Source organism: Myotis daubentonii, chromosome 1 (assembly GCF_963259705.1).
Source record: "Myotis daubentonii chromosome 1, mMyoDau2.1, whole genome shotgun sequence".
Taxonomy (NCBI): domain Eukaryota; kingdom Metazoa; phylum Chordata; class Mammalia; order Chiroptera; family Vespertilionidae; genus Myotis; species Myotis daubentonii.
The window spans coordinates 79,464,128-79,480,173 of NC_081840.1; the positions used below are offsets into that span (position 1 = coordinate 79,464,128).

The following is a 16,046-nucleotide window of genomic DNA, read 5'->3' on the forward strand; positions in this document are numbered from 1 at the left end:
CATATGTTTATAGGGCAAGACAGGGCATTCACACCAGATAACTATTGTGTTGACTGTTGTCATTTTTTAAAATATATATTTTTTATTGATTTCAGAGAGGAAGAAAAAGGAAGAGAGAAATGAATCATCAATGATGAGAGAGAATCATTGATCAGCTGCCTCTTGCAGGCCCCACCCTAGGGATTGAGCTTGCAAACTGGGCATGTACCCTTACCAGGAATTGAGCCATGACCTGGTTCATAGGTCAACACTCAACCACTGAGCCATGCCATCTAGTCTGTTGACATCTTTTTATTTGATGACTTAAGAGAATATAGGTTAGTGACCCTGACTAAGTAGCCTGGTATTGCATGTTTTAAAAGTTCTTGTGGGATACTGGTTGAAAATCGCTGCTTTAGAAAGAGCTGAGCATCTGATGGGGGAGACAGAAACATAAGAGAGCAGAGTACTGAGTGGGAAAGGCCATGGTAGAGTGATGCAAGGGGAGGAATAGAGTATCACCACCATCTACTACACTGACATAGCAATCCATTCATCATCACAGTTTCCTCCTGAGGGGTTTTATTTACAAATGCTCCATCTGTCTTGTCAACATTTTAAACAAAAGTACTGTCCTTGACATGTATTGGCCTAGGGAATCATTGTCGCCATTGTAATTGAACCACTGATTGGCTTAGCCTAGGTCAACCTTACTTTGCATTGGCTGGGTTCAGTCCCACCCAAACCACATGAACTAGGAGTGGAAAGGGCTGTTTCCCCGAGGGAAGTTCAGGTTACTAAATTGTCCATATCAAATGAAGTGAGAAAGCGTGCTTGTCAACCAAAGAGCAATAATTGTCCTTTCAGTATCCTCTGTGCTCTGTTCAGAGCCACACTTCTGCTAGAGCAGGCTTGGCACACAATAGGCTCACACTTGCTAAGCAAATTATGCTGATGAGCTCACTACACAGTGAAGGACTGTTGCTTCTAAACAGCCTTGGCCCAATTCTGTTCATAGGTCAACTAAGCTGACCTCTGAGTGGTTAGTGTCTGGTAATTTAAACGTCCACCTTTACGTTTTCTGTTTTTTACAATTTTTCTATGAGGAATATTATGTATCAAAATATATAATTTCAGTGTAAACGTCTTCCTTGTCATACCACCTACACTCCAAACCTCTCCTTGTTTAAGTCAGCCTGCCTTGTAGTAGGCATTTACAAAATAAAGAACCTTTCTGATGACAGTGGTAAATATGCTCATTAAGAAAAGTTGGCCTTGCATCCTGCAGAGAGCACAGGTGTCTGTTAAGGCAGCTTAGGCATCAGCCTCTGGTCATGTCCTTGTTTCTTCTTTTGTCCAGCTCCAATTTTGGCATTTTTCTGCTGAGACTGACTCTTCTGCTTCTACTGTCTCAGACCTTAGTTGAAAACCTGAAACTGGAACATAGCGCCGGTAACTAACTATTACGCAGTCAGCTCTGGGCAGTGAACTTCCACTGGACAGAGAGGCCCTATAGCCTCAGAGGCCAACCCCAGAACACTGCCACCCAGAGGCTGACCCACAAACTGACTCTTTGCTAAACACAAAATAAGGCAGTCTGGGAAATAAATGCGGCATGCTTTAAAATAAGGACTGTGGTTTACAACACAGAGGAACAGTATATCGCAGGGAAACTCAACACTCTCCTGAATACCTAGAAGGTCTAAGGCGAGCCACACTGAAGAATAGAAGAAACGAAGGACCTTCACTACTGCAATTTTTTTTTCTTTTTTCACTTTTTAACTAAGAAACCAAATTTTTTTTTCATTCTTTTTTTCTGTTCTTTTTTTTTTCTTTCTTTTCTTCTTTTTCCATCACCTGATTTTACCCTTTTAATTACTACCTTCTTATTTTTAACCAGTATTATTACTGCTACCATTTTACCATTTTTTAAAGTGCCATTTTATTTTCTCTTTATTTTATTTTGGGATCAGTGTTCACCATTCTATTTTCATCGTTATATTATTGGTTGTTTCTAGTTTGCATTCATATCCAGGGAGCTGTTGCTGGAATTTGTTGGGATTAATGGCTGTTCTATAGGAGTATTCTCCTCATATAAAAAGTCTCTTCCCCTCTTCCACTTCATTCTCTCTTTTCGCTCTTTTTTTTTTCTTCTTTTCTCTTCTCGCTTTTATTTTCCCCCTTCCTTTTTCCCAATTTCATTTTTGCACTCCCATTTTGGTCCCTACTTTTCTTTTCCTTTTTCTCTTCCTTCTTCCTTATCCCCTAATTCTCTTAATTCAGGTGGTCACCTTTAATTGGGGTTATTAATATCGTGAATATATTTGTGTATAGTGCCTGGTACGTGGTGCCTTGTTGTGTTGTATTTTGTGCCTTTAAATCAACGCAGCAGATCCAAGCAACAGCAACCTCCTGAGCACCACATCCCCTGCTGAGGAACAGCAGCTGTACGTGAAACCTCGCCCCACCAGCCAGAAGAGCCACCACAGCTGTGAACAGCACCCACCAGAGGAGCTGCTGACAACTGAAGAGCAGCTGCCACCGCAACCGCCCGAAGAGCAACCACAGACCAAGGAGTCACTGCCACCAAGGGAGCAACCACTGAACAACTCAACGTCTAGATATGTCAGTGAGATCAAACATGGGTAGACAAAGAAACCCCCAAAGGAAAGAGAAGGAGGACTCTCCAGAAAAGCAGCTAAGTAATACAGAGGCATGCAACATGACAGATAAAGAATTCAGAATAAGGATCCTAGAGTGCATAAACCGGATGGAGGAAAAAATCGACAACCTCTGCAAGAAGCAAGAAGAAACAGATGAAAAAATCGATAACATATGGAAGAAGCTAGAAGAAACAGATGAAAAAATCAACAACCTAAGTAAGACCCAAGAAGAAATGAAGAGTGATATTAGCTGCAATGAAAAACTCCATTGAAAGTATCAACAGTAGACTAGGAGAAGCGGAGGACCGAATTAGTGAATTAGAAGACAAGGAAGCAAAACACACCCAAAATGTACTGCAATTGGAGAAAAAAATTAAAAGACAGGAGGAGAGCCTAAGGGAGCTTTGGGACAACATGAAACGAAACAACATACGAATAATAGGAGTACCAGAACAACAGAAGGATGAACAAGGATTAGAAAACCTACTCGAAGAAATAATATCAGAAAACTTTCCTGAGGTGGGGAAGAAAAAAGTCACACAAGCCCAGAGAGTCCCAAACAAGGTGAACCCGAAAAGACCCACACCAAGACACATCATAATCACCATGGCAAATGTTCAGGACAAAGAGAGAATCTTACAGGCTGCAAGAGAGAGACGGAAAGTTACATACAAGGGATCTCCCATTAGATTGTCAAATGACTTCTCAACAGAAACACATCAGCCCAGAAAAGAATGGACTGAAATTTACAAAGTGATGCAAAGCAAAGGACTGAATCCAAGAATACTCTATCCAGCAAGGCTATCATTCAAACTTGAAGGGGAAATAAGAAGCTTCACAGACAAAAAAAGGCTAAGGGAGTTTGTCACCACCAAGCCAGCAATGCAAGGAATGCTAAAGGGACTGGTATAAAAATAAGAAATAAAAAGCTCAGAAAGAAAACAGCCACACAAAAAAAGAAATGGCTACAAACAAGTACCTTTCAATAATAACTTTAAATGTAAACGGACTAAATGCTCCAACCAAAAGACATCGAGTGGCTGAATGGATAAAAAAACATGACCCATACATCTGCTGTCTACAAGAAACCCACCTAATTAGAAGGGACTCACACAGACTGAAAGTGAAAGGATGGAAAAATATCTTTCAGGCAAATGGAAAGGAAAAGAAAGCTGGGGTAGCAATACTTATATCGGACAAAATAGACCTCAAAGTGAAGGCCTTAACAAGAGATAAGGAAGGCCACTTCATAATACTAAAGGGATCAATACAACAAGAAGATATAACCCTGGTAAACATATATGCACCCAATGTAGGAGCACCCAAATTCATAAAAAAACTCCTGGAAGATATCAAAGGAGAGATCGACAACAATACAATCATAGTAGGAGACTTTAATACACCATTGACAGCACTGGATAAGCCCTCTAAACAAACAATCAGCAAAGATACAGCAATCCTAAATGACTCACTAGATCAGATGGACTTAATAGACATCTTCAGAACACTTCACCCCAAAGCCAGGGAATACACATTCTACTCAAATGCTCATAAGACATATTCAAAAATAGACCATATATTGGGTCACAAGCAAAGTATCCCCAAATTCAAGAAGATTGAAATCATAAAAAGCGTCTTTGCAGACCACGATGGCATAATATTAGAAATAAACTACAATAAAAACAACCCAAAATACTCAAACACCTGGAAGCTGAATAGCATGCTATTAAATATTGATTGGGTTACCAATGAGATCAAAGAAGAAATTAAAAACATCCTGGAAACTAATGACAATGAAAACACAACAATCCAAAACCTATGGGACACATTGAAAGCAGTCCTGAGAGGGAAGTTTATAGCTCTACAGGCCTATCTCAAAAAACAAGAAAAAATGGTAGTAAATCATCTAACTCTACAACTCAAAGAATTAGAAAGAGAGCAACAAGAAAACCCCAGAGTGAGCAGAAGGAAGGAGATAATAAAGATTAGAGCAGAAATAAATGACATAGAGACCAAAAAAACAATACAGAAAATCAATGAAACCAAGAGCTGGTTCTTTGAAAGGATAAACAAGATTGATAAACCTCTAGCCAGACTCACCAAGAAGCAGAGAGAGAGGACCCAAATAAATAAAATCAGAAATGATAGAGGCGAAATAACAACAGACCCCACAGAAATACAAATGATTGTTAAAAAATACTATGGACAGCTTTACTCCAACAAACTAGACAACCTGGAGGAAATGGACAAATTCCTAGAAAAATACAACATTCCAAAACTCAATCAGGAAGAATCTAAAAATCTCAACAGGTCAATAACTATGGAAGAAATTGAAGCAGTCATCAAAAAGCTTCCATCAAACAAAAGCCCAGGACCAGACGGCTTCACAGGGGAGTTTTACCAAACATTCAAGGAAGAACTAAAACCTATCCTCCTCAGACTACTACAAAAAATTCAAGAGGAAGGAACACTTCCAAGCTCATTCTATGAAGCCAGCATCACCCTAATACCAAAACCAGGTAAAGACAACACAATGAAAGAGAATTACAGGCCAGTATCCCTCATGAACATAGATGCCAAAATCCTCAACAAAATCTTAGCAAATCGGATCCAGCAGTACATCAGAAAGATCATACACCATGACCAAGTAGGATTTATCCCAGGGATGCAAGGATGGTACAATATCCGCAAATCAATAAATGTGATACATCACATAAACAAATTGAAAGAAGAAAACCACATGGTCATATCAATTGATGCAGAAAAAGCATTTGACAAAATTCAACACCCATTTTTGATAAAAACTCTCAGCAATGTGGGAGTAGAAGGATCATACCTCAACATAATAAAAGCCATATATGACAGGCCCACAGCCAACATCATACTCAACGGACAAAAACTAACACCATTTCCCCTAAGAACAGGAACAAGACAGGGATGCCCCCTCTCACCACTCCTGTTCAACATAGTACTGGAAGTGTTAGCCATTGCAATTCGGCAAGAAGAAGAAATAAAAGGCATCCAAATTGGAAAAGAGGAAGTAAAACTGTCCTTATTTGCAGACAACATGATATTATACATACAAAACCCTAGAGATTCCATCAAAAAGCTACTAGACTTAATACATGAATTTGGCAATGTAGCAGGATACAAAATTAACCCCAAGAAATCTGAGGCATTTCTATACACCAATAGTGAACTTTCAGAAAGAGAGATTATAAAAACAATCCCGTTTACCATTGCACCAAAAAAAGTAAGCTACCTAGGAATAAACTTAACTAAAGAGGTAGAAGACCTCTACTCAGAAAACTACAGGACGTTGAAAAAAGACATAGAGGAAGACATAAACAGATGGAAGAACATACCGTGTTCATGGATTGGTAGAATCAACATCATTAAAATGTCCATACTACCCAAAGCAATCTATAAATTCAACGCACTTCCCATTAAAATACCAATGGCATACTTCAGAGATCTAGAACGAACTTTCCAAAAATTCATCTGGAATAAAAGAAGACCCCGAATAGCTGCAGCAATCCTGAAAAAGAACAAAGTAGGTGGGATCTCAATACCAGATATCAAGTTGTATTACAAAGCCACTGTTCTCAAAACTGCCTGGTACTGGCACAAGAATAGGCATATAGATCAATGGAATAGAATAGAGAGCCCAGAAATCGGCCTGAACCAATATGCTCAATTAATATTTGACAAAGGAGGCAAGAACATACAATGGAGCCAAGATAGTCTCTTCAACAAATGGTGTTGGGAAAATTGGACAGATATATGCAAGAAAATGAAACTAGACCACCAACTTACACCATACACAAAAATAAACTCAAAATGGATAAAGGACTTAAATGTACGACAGGATACCATAAAAATTCTAGAAGAATCCAAAGGCAAGAAAATCTCAGACATATGCCGAAGCAATTTCTTCACTGATACAACTCCTAGGGCACTTGAAACTAAAGAAAAAATGAACAAATGGGACTACATCAAAATAAAAAGCTTCTGCACAGCAAAAGAAACCATCAACAAAACAACGAGAAAACCCACTGTGTGGGAAAACATATTTGCCAATGACATATCTGATAAGGGCCTAATCTCCAAAATTTATAGGGAACTCATACAACTTAACAAAAGGAAGATAAACAATCCAATCAAAAAATGGGCAAAGGACCTAAATAGACACCTTTCAAAAGAGGACATTCAGAAAGCCGAGAGACATATGAAAACATGCTCAAAGTCACTAATCATCCGAGAGATGCAAATCAAAACAGCAATGAGGTACCATCTCACACCTGTCAGACTGGCTATCATCAACAAATCAACAAACGACAAGTGCTGGAGAGGATGTGGAGAAAAAGGAACGCTTGTGCACTGCTGGTGGGAATGCAGACTGGTACAGCCACTATGGAAGACAGTATGGAGTTTCCTTAAAAAACTGAAAATGGAACTCCCATTTGACCCTGTGATCCCACTTCTAGGAATGTATCCCAAGAAACCAGAAACACCAATCAGAAAGGATATATGCACCCCTATGTTCATAGCAGCACAATTCACCATAGCTAAGATCTGGAAACAGCCTAAGTGCCCATCAGTAGATGAATGGATTAGAAAACTGTGGTACATCTACACGATGGAATACTATGCTGCTGTAAAAAGGAAGGAACTCTTACCATTTGCAACATCATGGATGGAACTGGAGAGCATTATGCTAAGTGAAATAAGCCAGTCAATAAAGGAAAAATACCACATGATCTCACTCATTCATGGACAATAGAGACCATTATAAACTTTTGAACAATAATAGATACAGAGGCAGAGCTGCCTCAAACAGATTGTCAAACTGCAGCGGGAAGGCCGGGGAGGGTTGGGGGGCAGGAGGTAGGGGGGTAAGAGATCAACTAAAGGACTTGTATGCATGCATATAAGCATAACCAATGGACATAAGACACTGGGTGATAGGGGAGGCTAGGGGACTGTCTAGGGCGGGGGGATAAAATGGATACATATGTAATACCCTTTGTAATACTTTAAGCAATAAAAAAAAATAAAAAAAAAACAGAACAAAACAAAAACACTATAATCTTCACTGTTAAACCTATGTCAATGGCTTATCCCATATAATAAAATGGTAATATGTAAATCAAATGAAAAAAAAAAAGAAAGAAAAAGAAATATTTATAACAGCACTCTGGGGATAACACTGCTGTGAGATGACTGATTCTTCCTCACCTCCAGCCCTGATCCACCCAGGGGAAAACACCAAAGACTGGGTTTGTGGACCAGACTGTCCAAACTCTCAGGACGAGGCATGAAGAGATGACCACTCCCATACCCCAGAGCTTCCCAAGTTCTATCTCCTGGGACCTGTGAAGGTAAATGCTGAAAGTTGACTCCAAAGCCAGTCTTCCTCTCCTGTCCTTCCCCAATCTGGTGACCTTGCCGTGGTATCTGGGGAAGTGGAGTTTGCATTCCTAATTTTTCTGAAAGGCCACCTCCTGCAGAGTGGTTGGTAGAGTGCCATCTCCATGGGCCCTCAGCCAGCCACAGGGCCCTCCTGTCCTGGCCTCACCCATCCTGTCCTTTGGGCAGTTGTAGGGGCTTCACAGCTTTAGACAATTTGATGTTTCTCCCCAGCTGATGGGGAAGAGGCAAGAGAGTCCAGGTCTGCCCATGGCCTCTGGGCCTGGACACTGAGATGAAGCTGCAGTGTCTTCCTTCACCCCTGAACCACTGGGACAGGTCAGACAGCCGGGAAAGGAAGAAATAAAGAAACACATCACAGTGAGAGGAGGAAGAATGAGGACCCAGAACTGCAAGGGCAGCAGGAGGTTTCCTCACCTGCAGTAACATGATGTCTTTGGAGAAGCTCTTAGCATTATGGTTTGGGTGTGAATGGCTCTTTTCACCAGGATGACCTGCTGGGTCTTCCCCTGCTCCTTGATGGTGTGGGCCCCCAGGTGACACTGCCTGACGTGCACTGAGAGCAGAGTGGGGTCTGGGGGATGGGGGTGGGGGTAGAGTCACAGGAGATACAGCCTAGGAGTGGTAAAGGGCAGGTGACAGCTGGGGCAGGGTAGGGGAAATCGAGGCCACAGGAACCAGGGGGCTGAGTGACTCTGCTTTTTAATGACACTGAGGTTAAGGAGCTGGGAGCTCTCTCGTACACTCAAGAAATATCACAAAATCGCTTGTGCTTACATTTTGACTCTAATGCATCGTTCATCATCCACTGCAGCTTTATTTGCCCAGTGTGGTCCCTCCCTCTCTTCTCAACTACATCACTTGCTGTCACCTCTGACCCTCTGAGCCCAAAGCTTACCTGTCCTATTTCTCAGCCTCTTGTTGCTCCGTCATGATCTCAGAGGGCTCCTCTGATTAAGCCTCATGGGCTTGATACCAGGATCCTGGGGAGCTGCCCTGGGCTGCAGCTCCCAGGATGAAAGACAGGGTCCCTGTAGGGGTCTCAGGAGTTGTAGCCTGGCTGTAGCCTCTCACCTTCCACTGAAGTGAACAGCTGTCCAGACCAAGTTCACGCTCACAAGGATACACCACAACTGGTCTCCTCATCTTGAATTTGAATGTAGGCCATGTAGGAGCTGGAGTGGGGCATGGCTTCATGTCCCCTCTGAAGGTTAAGGCTTGAAGGTGGGTGACTGGCAGTGTCTGTGGTCAGGAGGAAAGGCTTAGGTAGGAGGCTATTGAGGTGGGTGGTCCAGGTGCCCTAAAGACAATGGAGGGTGGGTCTCTTAGGTCCAGCGGTGGCCCAGTAACCTTCTCTGAACCTCAGGCCTCAGAATCCCCCTCTAAGAACAGGGGCACAGTGCTTGCTCTCCAAGTCCTCCTCAGACACACGTATGGAGGAGACATGGCCTGTTTTGCAGATAGTGCAGCCCCAACGGATGGAACAGATCTCAGTGTGTCTTCTGATACCCTGAGCCTGTGTTGGTGCTGTTTTTAGTAATCTACTCCATGTGCCTAATACATCCTAGGTTCTCAGTAAACGTTTGTTGGCTGCATGAATGATGGACTCCAATTAGCTTTTGACTGATGTCTGATGGGATTCAAGGCCACAGGGATGGGAGAGGGCACAGCCAGAGAGAGTGGAGCAGCCGAGGGCCTGGGAAGCAGGGCAGGTGGGGCTGAACATGGGCAGCGCAGGCTGGGGCGGAGCCAAGGCAGCCAGGGAGCTTCTGTGCAGTCATCCAGCCACATCTCAGATCAGTCACACCTGGCTCCTCTCCTGGGCATGGCCTGCATTCACTTTCAAGATGAGGGGGAGACCAGGTGTGGTGTGTTCTTGTGCCAGAGAACTTTGTTGTGACACCTGCTCACTGCAGTGGAAGGTGAGAGACTGCAGCCAACTTACACCTCCTGAGAAATTGAACTGGTTCTTAAGCAGGGTCCAGCTTCCATGACAGTAGCTGGTTTGTCTGAGGTGCCCTTTTCTGGGTTGGAGTGAGGGGTTTTATTTATTTATTTAATTAACTAATTAATTTATTTATTTAAATATATTTTTATTGATTATCAGAGAGGAAGGGAGAGGAAGAGAGAGATATAAACATCAATGATGAGAGACAATCATTGATTGGCTGCCTCCTGCACAGCCCCCACTGGGGATCGAGCCCTACCCAGGCATGTGCCCTTGTCCAGAATGAAACTCGGGACCCTATAGTCTGCAGGCTGATGCTCTATCCACAGAGCCAAACCAGTTAGGGTGAGTGAGGGGTTTTATTAATGTCTTTTGTAGCTTCACATCTTTTGTCAAACGCTTTTCTCCACAAAACTCATTTTCTAGGTGATAAGAGAGAGGCTAATAGCTGCTGAAGCTTTTAGTGCACACCTTCCTCCTGGCCATCCTTGTTGAGTGTCTGTCCAGCATCAGACTTGTTAGTCTGGGGTGGGATGGGACCAGGCATTCAGAATTCCTGGGTGCAAATGGAGGACAAGTCCCTGCCTGTGCAGGGCAGAAGGGTCAGAAGGACAGGGGGTTGATGGGGTGGGGGAGTGTCTCAGGTTTCTGGAATGGGGATGGTCACTTACCAGTCCCAGCCTAGAGGAGGGAGGGAGGCAGAAGAAAGACCAACAAGAGCAGGAGTGGCTGCATCTTCCTCAAAGGCCTGCCCAGGTCGGAGCTGCTGGTGTTTCTTGTGTCTAGACACAAACCCCTGAGGGGAGCAGTGAGTGTGGCTCAGTGACTTCCCGCACCTCTTGACTGTGCCCCTCTAGTTTTGCTGGGTGTCATCACACCAGGTGTTTGTGGAAGTTCTCAAGCTTGATTTGGTGACAATGGCACTGTCACCACATTTGCACTCCCACTGCTAAGCCACAAGGTGCAAGAAGAAGGAATAAGAACATGAGGGCCTTGGCTGCAGCCAGCAGGGGCTAGAACCTCAGGAGTCCCTCAGCGACTACACCAAGCCTGTTTCCCTGTCTGGGCTCCTGGCTCTTTTCCATTCAGATGAAATCACGAATGATCATTTAACAGGCCAGGTCCAGGCATATGAGAGACGTGGCTCCTGCCCTTGAGAAGCTGACATCGGCTGCAGTGAGAATCTGTGGCTGGGGTATGAGAAGGGAAGAGCTATGGGGAAGGGTGTGCTCGGTGGTGTGAGGTAGAGGGTGGACTCGCCTGAGGACCTGGTGGCCTGCACACACCCAAATACCCCAAATGGTAGCTCCCTTTCTTCTTTTACCACCACTCCAATTTCTTATTTTTGGAATATTTAGAATCTCCTTTGTAAATGTTAATATTATATGACACAGGGGGCTTCTCTTACCCCACCATTTTGAAGAGAAGTCCTAGACTTTTGTTCATTGGCTCCAGTGTCCAGAGAACCCTGTCTCTGAGGTCCCTGGCCTAGCAGTTTCATACATTTGCAAACACATTATCCCAACACTCTCACCAGTGTGACCACGGAAGGTAGAGCAATGGAAAGGGAGGCATTATGAGTTCTCAACAGCCCAACCCCAGTTCTGTGCAAGGAGCAGCACCTAATGAACACATAGAGGAAGTGTGGGAGAACATGCCGAAGGATCAGTGATGATGATTTGTGCGTGGTGGAGGCCTTGGTAATTTTCATTTTCTTATCTACATGTTCCACATTTAACTATTTTTCTGGATGAATATGTACTACTTTTTATACCCAAAAGACATTTTCCCAAAGTGGAAGCACACCTATCAATGGCAGATGTTTAGTAAAGTACTTCTTTTTAGCCTGCCCTTCTGAAGTTGTATGTTTTAACATGAGATTCCTGTTCTTAACCTAGTCATATAATAAAGATTTGGGTTGCCTTTTGATACAGAGAGACAGACAGACCGTCACACACACACACACACACACACACACACACACACACACACACACACACACGCTGGGAGGTGGAGAGAGGCTGGCTGAGACCGAGATGAAAGAGCACCATCAAGGTCAGTGTTGGCTGCTGGTGGGTGGGCTGCCAGGACACCAGGGGCTGCACTGGGCTCTGGGCTCAAGACAGGGCTGTGCCAGGCACTCGAGCTGGGCCTGGGAGTAATCAAAGTCTTCCTGACCTTCTCAATCTGCTCTGATTGGTGGGGGGAGTGCTGCATGGGGTGAGCTATACCTTTCCATGATCTTCCCACCAATTTATCTTTGGGTGGAGAAGTGGCCCCTTACCTGAGAGCTTCTTACAGGACCCTCCATCCAATTTCTGGATTCTTTTATGCTGCATATTGGCATTGGGGCTGCGTGGGGTAGGGTGTAAGTGTGGCTTGAAGTAGGAGGGCAATGTGGATGAGTTAAGAGGGTCCCCTAGAAGCGGGTCACTTTTGGGGGGCAGATGTCTCCCATTTTCCTGATGGAGCTGTCATTAGGCCTCACAGGGGAGTTGGCACTGGGAGGAGTATTGGGAAGGAGTGGGTAGCAAGGCAGCATGAATTTTATTCTAGACATGGAAGGTGCGGTCCATGAAGGGGAAGCTCCAACAGATAGGAGATATGAACAGATGGTTGCCGCACACACAGCAGGTAACTAACACATGTTTTGGTGAACACAGGAGGAATCAGTGACTTCCACTCTAGAGATGCAAGTTTATTTGGAGACTGGCAGCCTCCCATCAACCTCTCTGCACAGAGCAGTTTTGGGCTGCACCCAAGAGGAGCTGAATAGATCAATTCCTGGTGCCTCAGTCTGGTCCTTGCAGTTGGAAATGTCTCATTGTTCTTTCTATCGAAGGCAGAAAGCTGGAAACCTTCATTTCAATACGAGGAGTTTTCCCATATTTTTTCCCAAAGGAGACAATGCCCTGAGCCATGTTGTCACACATGAGGGGACCCCCAGAGTCGCCCTGTGGGCAGAGAGAGAAGACATTCAGCTGGGCCTTGCCCTGCCCTGCCCTCCTTGCTGCTCTGGGGTGTGTGGTCCCTGTTAGGAGCTGCATGGGAGATCAGGGTCAGGGCAGGCCTTGTCTCCTCCCTAGGCCTGGGGTTTTCCATTTGACTCTGGTGGTCTTTCTCCCCCTCTCGGAAGCCTTTGCCCACCAGTGGCTGTGGGACAGCCTCTCTGCTCACCGGAGAGACAGGACCAGAGATTGGACATAGGGCTATGGCTGGTTCCCACTGCGCCAGGTTGCCTGCAAGCTTGGGTGTGCCTAGGGCTGGGCATGGATGATGCTGGAGATCTCACCTTAAAAGTAGACTGATTCCTTTCTGGGTCCCCCACACAGATCTCTGTGGCTCTGTTGTAACCGCGTCTGTAGCAAGAGATGCACTGCTCATCCTGTTGGATTTCCAGCTCTACCTCATGCAGAGTGTCTGTGCTGGTGCTCAGGTCGAGTCGCCCCCAGCCGGCCACTCTGCACACCATCCCTGGCTTCACCTGCTCTCCCCTCCTGGGCAGCCTGAGGAGGCTCACGGAGGCAGTCAGGGTGGCCTTCCTCTGCATCTGAAGGCAGAGGACAGGAGTTCTCATCGAGCAAGGGCTCAGGGACTCCAGGACAGTCATAGCCCTGGACAAGGAAAGGGGTCACACCTGGGGGAATGACAGGAAGGAGGTCACAGGAGATGAGAAACCCCAGGCTTAAGGTGTGCAAGAGCCAGTGGAAGGATGAGTCCTACCTGCTGCAACATAATGTCATTGACTTTGGGATGATAGTTTGGGTGGCGGATGGCTCTTTTCACCGGGATGACCTGTTGGGTCCTCTCGTTCTTGATGATGTTGTGGGCGCCCAGGATGACTGTGATGGATCTGCACAGAGACAGCCAGGGACGTGGAGAGTCAGCAGATACATCCCAGGGGCCAGGAAGGAAAGAGGACAGCTGGGGGCAGTGCAGGATTGGAGTGGGGAGGAATTCTAGGGGCTGGGGCTGGGCACTAAGCATGCCTGTGCCCTGTGCTGGTGGCAGCTCAGGCTAGGTGTCATTTCCTGGAGCAGATCTTGGGTGCTCAGTCACACCCTGAGCTTGCCGTTCTCTAAGCAAAACTGTGAATTTCTGGCCTCTGTGGCACAACCTTGGCCTCCTTCCTAAGCCCCTGTGATCAGTCTCTCCAGTCTTCAACAGGCCACTTGCATTGACCTGTCCCTGTCTTTCCAAAGCTGACCTGTCCTCTGAAGTGCTCCTCTGTGCCCCTAGGTCTGCAGCCCCTGAGAAGAGGGTTCCCTGTGAGGTGCCTGCAGAAGGGTGGGGCCCAGGCTGCGCTCCTCACCTTCCCCAGCAGTGAGCTGCTGTCAGCACAAAGTCCTCACGCACAAGGAAACCCCCACATCTTTTTCTGCCAGGAATACTGATCTGAAGAAATGCCATGTAGGGACGAGAGTGAGGCTTGACCTCATGACCCCCGATGATTTTCCCCTGCAAGAAAAATTCTACTGTGCCTGCTGTGCCCATGGAGCCAGAGGCTGGAGAGGGGAAGACTGGGAAGGACAGGGGCAGGCGGGGAGGACTTGGGTGGCAGATAGTGATGTCTGCAGTCATCAGCCATAAACAAGGAGACGTCCTGCAGGTTCCTTGGGCAACATTCCTGGCTTGCTACGTGACTTGACCCACGAGACTGAGATACTCCCTCTGACAAAGAGAACAGCAGTTCTGATACCTTCATTCCTGTTGCAGCCATGCATGTGGGCAATGGGCTTTGTGTCTGGAACAAGCAGTTTAGTGCCTGTAGATCCTGGAAAATTCTTACCCTCAGGATCCCTGGTTCTCTCTCCCTTTTTGTTCCCAGACTCATGGAGCTCCAGCTGGTTTGTACTATTCAGAACATTGGGACTAAAAAATTACCTGAGAGAACTAGAGACTAATCCAGCCTCAGGGGACCAGGAAGCCACCAACTCTGGGATCAACTGGATCTCCTGCTCCTTTACAAAGCTTGGAGAAGAGGGTAGAGATTGAGGATAGATTTTAAGACATTGAGTTAGAATGTTATGGGCCTTGCTTTGATTACGGAAGCCTATCCCCTTTGCCAAGCTATGATTTCCTGTGGAATTATTTCTCATTTTGAGCATCCAACCATCTTCCAGATGCCTTTGCAAAAGAGCCCATTTTCTAGATGGCAAGGAACGGGGAGAGCACCCATAGGCCCTCCTCAGAAGCAGCCCTGTGCCCTGCCATCCCTGCTGCTGTCGCTCAGCATTAGTCTTGCTGGTCTTTGAGGGAGGTGGGATCTAGAGTTGAAAAAGCACCTGGGGATGGTCCAGGGCCAGACGTGTCTGAGTGTAGCATATGAGCAGGGCTGTGCCAGTACCGAATGGCACTGGGCTTCTGCTGGGGGTCAGTCACTCACCTGCTTGCCCCTTGGGAGCCAGAAGAAAGGCCAGCAGGAGCAGAAATGGCTGCATCTCCTCAGGAAGCTGCCCAGGTCAGAGCTGCCGGTGCTTCCTCCTGGTCTTCTGAGCCCAGGGTTCTCTGGCCTTTATCACCCACGGCCCTCTCTGAGTGCGTCACACCACGGTGTTGTCAAGTTTTTGGGCAATGTGGGTTCATGTGAAGGAGGAAGAGGAAATTACATTCAGATAAAAGTCAACACTGTCAGTTTCACTTGTGTTCAGATGTCAGAACCTGTATTATGTTCACTGTACATTCCCAATGCCTGGCACTTAGTAGGTGTACAATAAGCATTTGTTCATTGATTGATAGAAAAATTGCTTTCCAGTCCTACTGCAGAGAGCAGCCCTTTCTAACTGAAAAGGCAGGTAGAGCCCATGGTGGCCAGCATGCAGCCTGAGCCTTGAGGCCAGCAGTGAGGAACAGGCCGCAGGGTACTAAGGCTCCAGAGTGACCAGCAGTCAGTGGACTCTGAGCACATGGTGGGGACACTGGGCTGGATGTGAGGGTGGAGCTGGCTCTGCCCAGTGAGAGATGGGGCCAGGTGTTCTGCAGACACCCTGACACCCTGTCCTCCAGGGCCCTGCATGGGGCCAACA

At 45.8% G+C, this 16,046-nt stretch overlaps 2 protein-coding genes across 2 annotated transcripts in view; both read right to left on the minus strand.

The window, feature by feature from the left end:
- The window catches only part of LOC132241153 (granzyme B(G,H)-like), a 99,332-nt gene that overhangs the window by 55,615 nt on the left and 27,671 nt on the right, over positions 1-16,046 (minus strand). The gene's annotated exons all lie outside the window — the stretch shown is intronic.
- On the minus strand, positions 12,750-16,036 carry LOC132228099 (granzyme H-like). The gene is made up of 6 exons (XM_059683987.1): positions 15,903-16,036; positions 15,407-15,533; positions 14,333-14,415; positions 13,744-13,873; positions 13,313-13,570; positions 12,750-12,974 (listed from the first exon to the last, which is right to left on the minus strand). Exons 1-6 carry the CDS (start codon positions 16,034-16,036, stop codon positions 12,813-12,815), a joined length of 894 nt encoding a protein of 297 aa, XP_059539970.1. The 3' UTR covers positions 12,750-12,812.

What these genes read in the sequence shown, in the direction of transcription:
- LOC132228099 (XM_059683987.1), bottom strand. Translation starts at nt 16,036, where the DNA reads ATGCAGGGCCCTGGAGGACAGGGTGTCAGGGTGTCTGCAGAACACCTG. An exon ending in GGCTCCCAAGGGGCAAGCAG is followed by an intron (nt 14,416 to 15,406) that starts GTGAGTGACTGA and finishes GCATTTCTTCAG; the next exon opens with ATCAGTATTCCTGGCAGAAA. An exon ending in GCAGCTCACTGCTGGGGAAG is followed by an intron (nt 13,874 to 14,332) that starts GTGAGGAGCGCA and finishes GTCTCTGTGCAG; the next exon opens with ATCCATCACAGTCATCCTGG.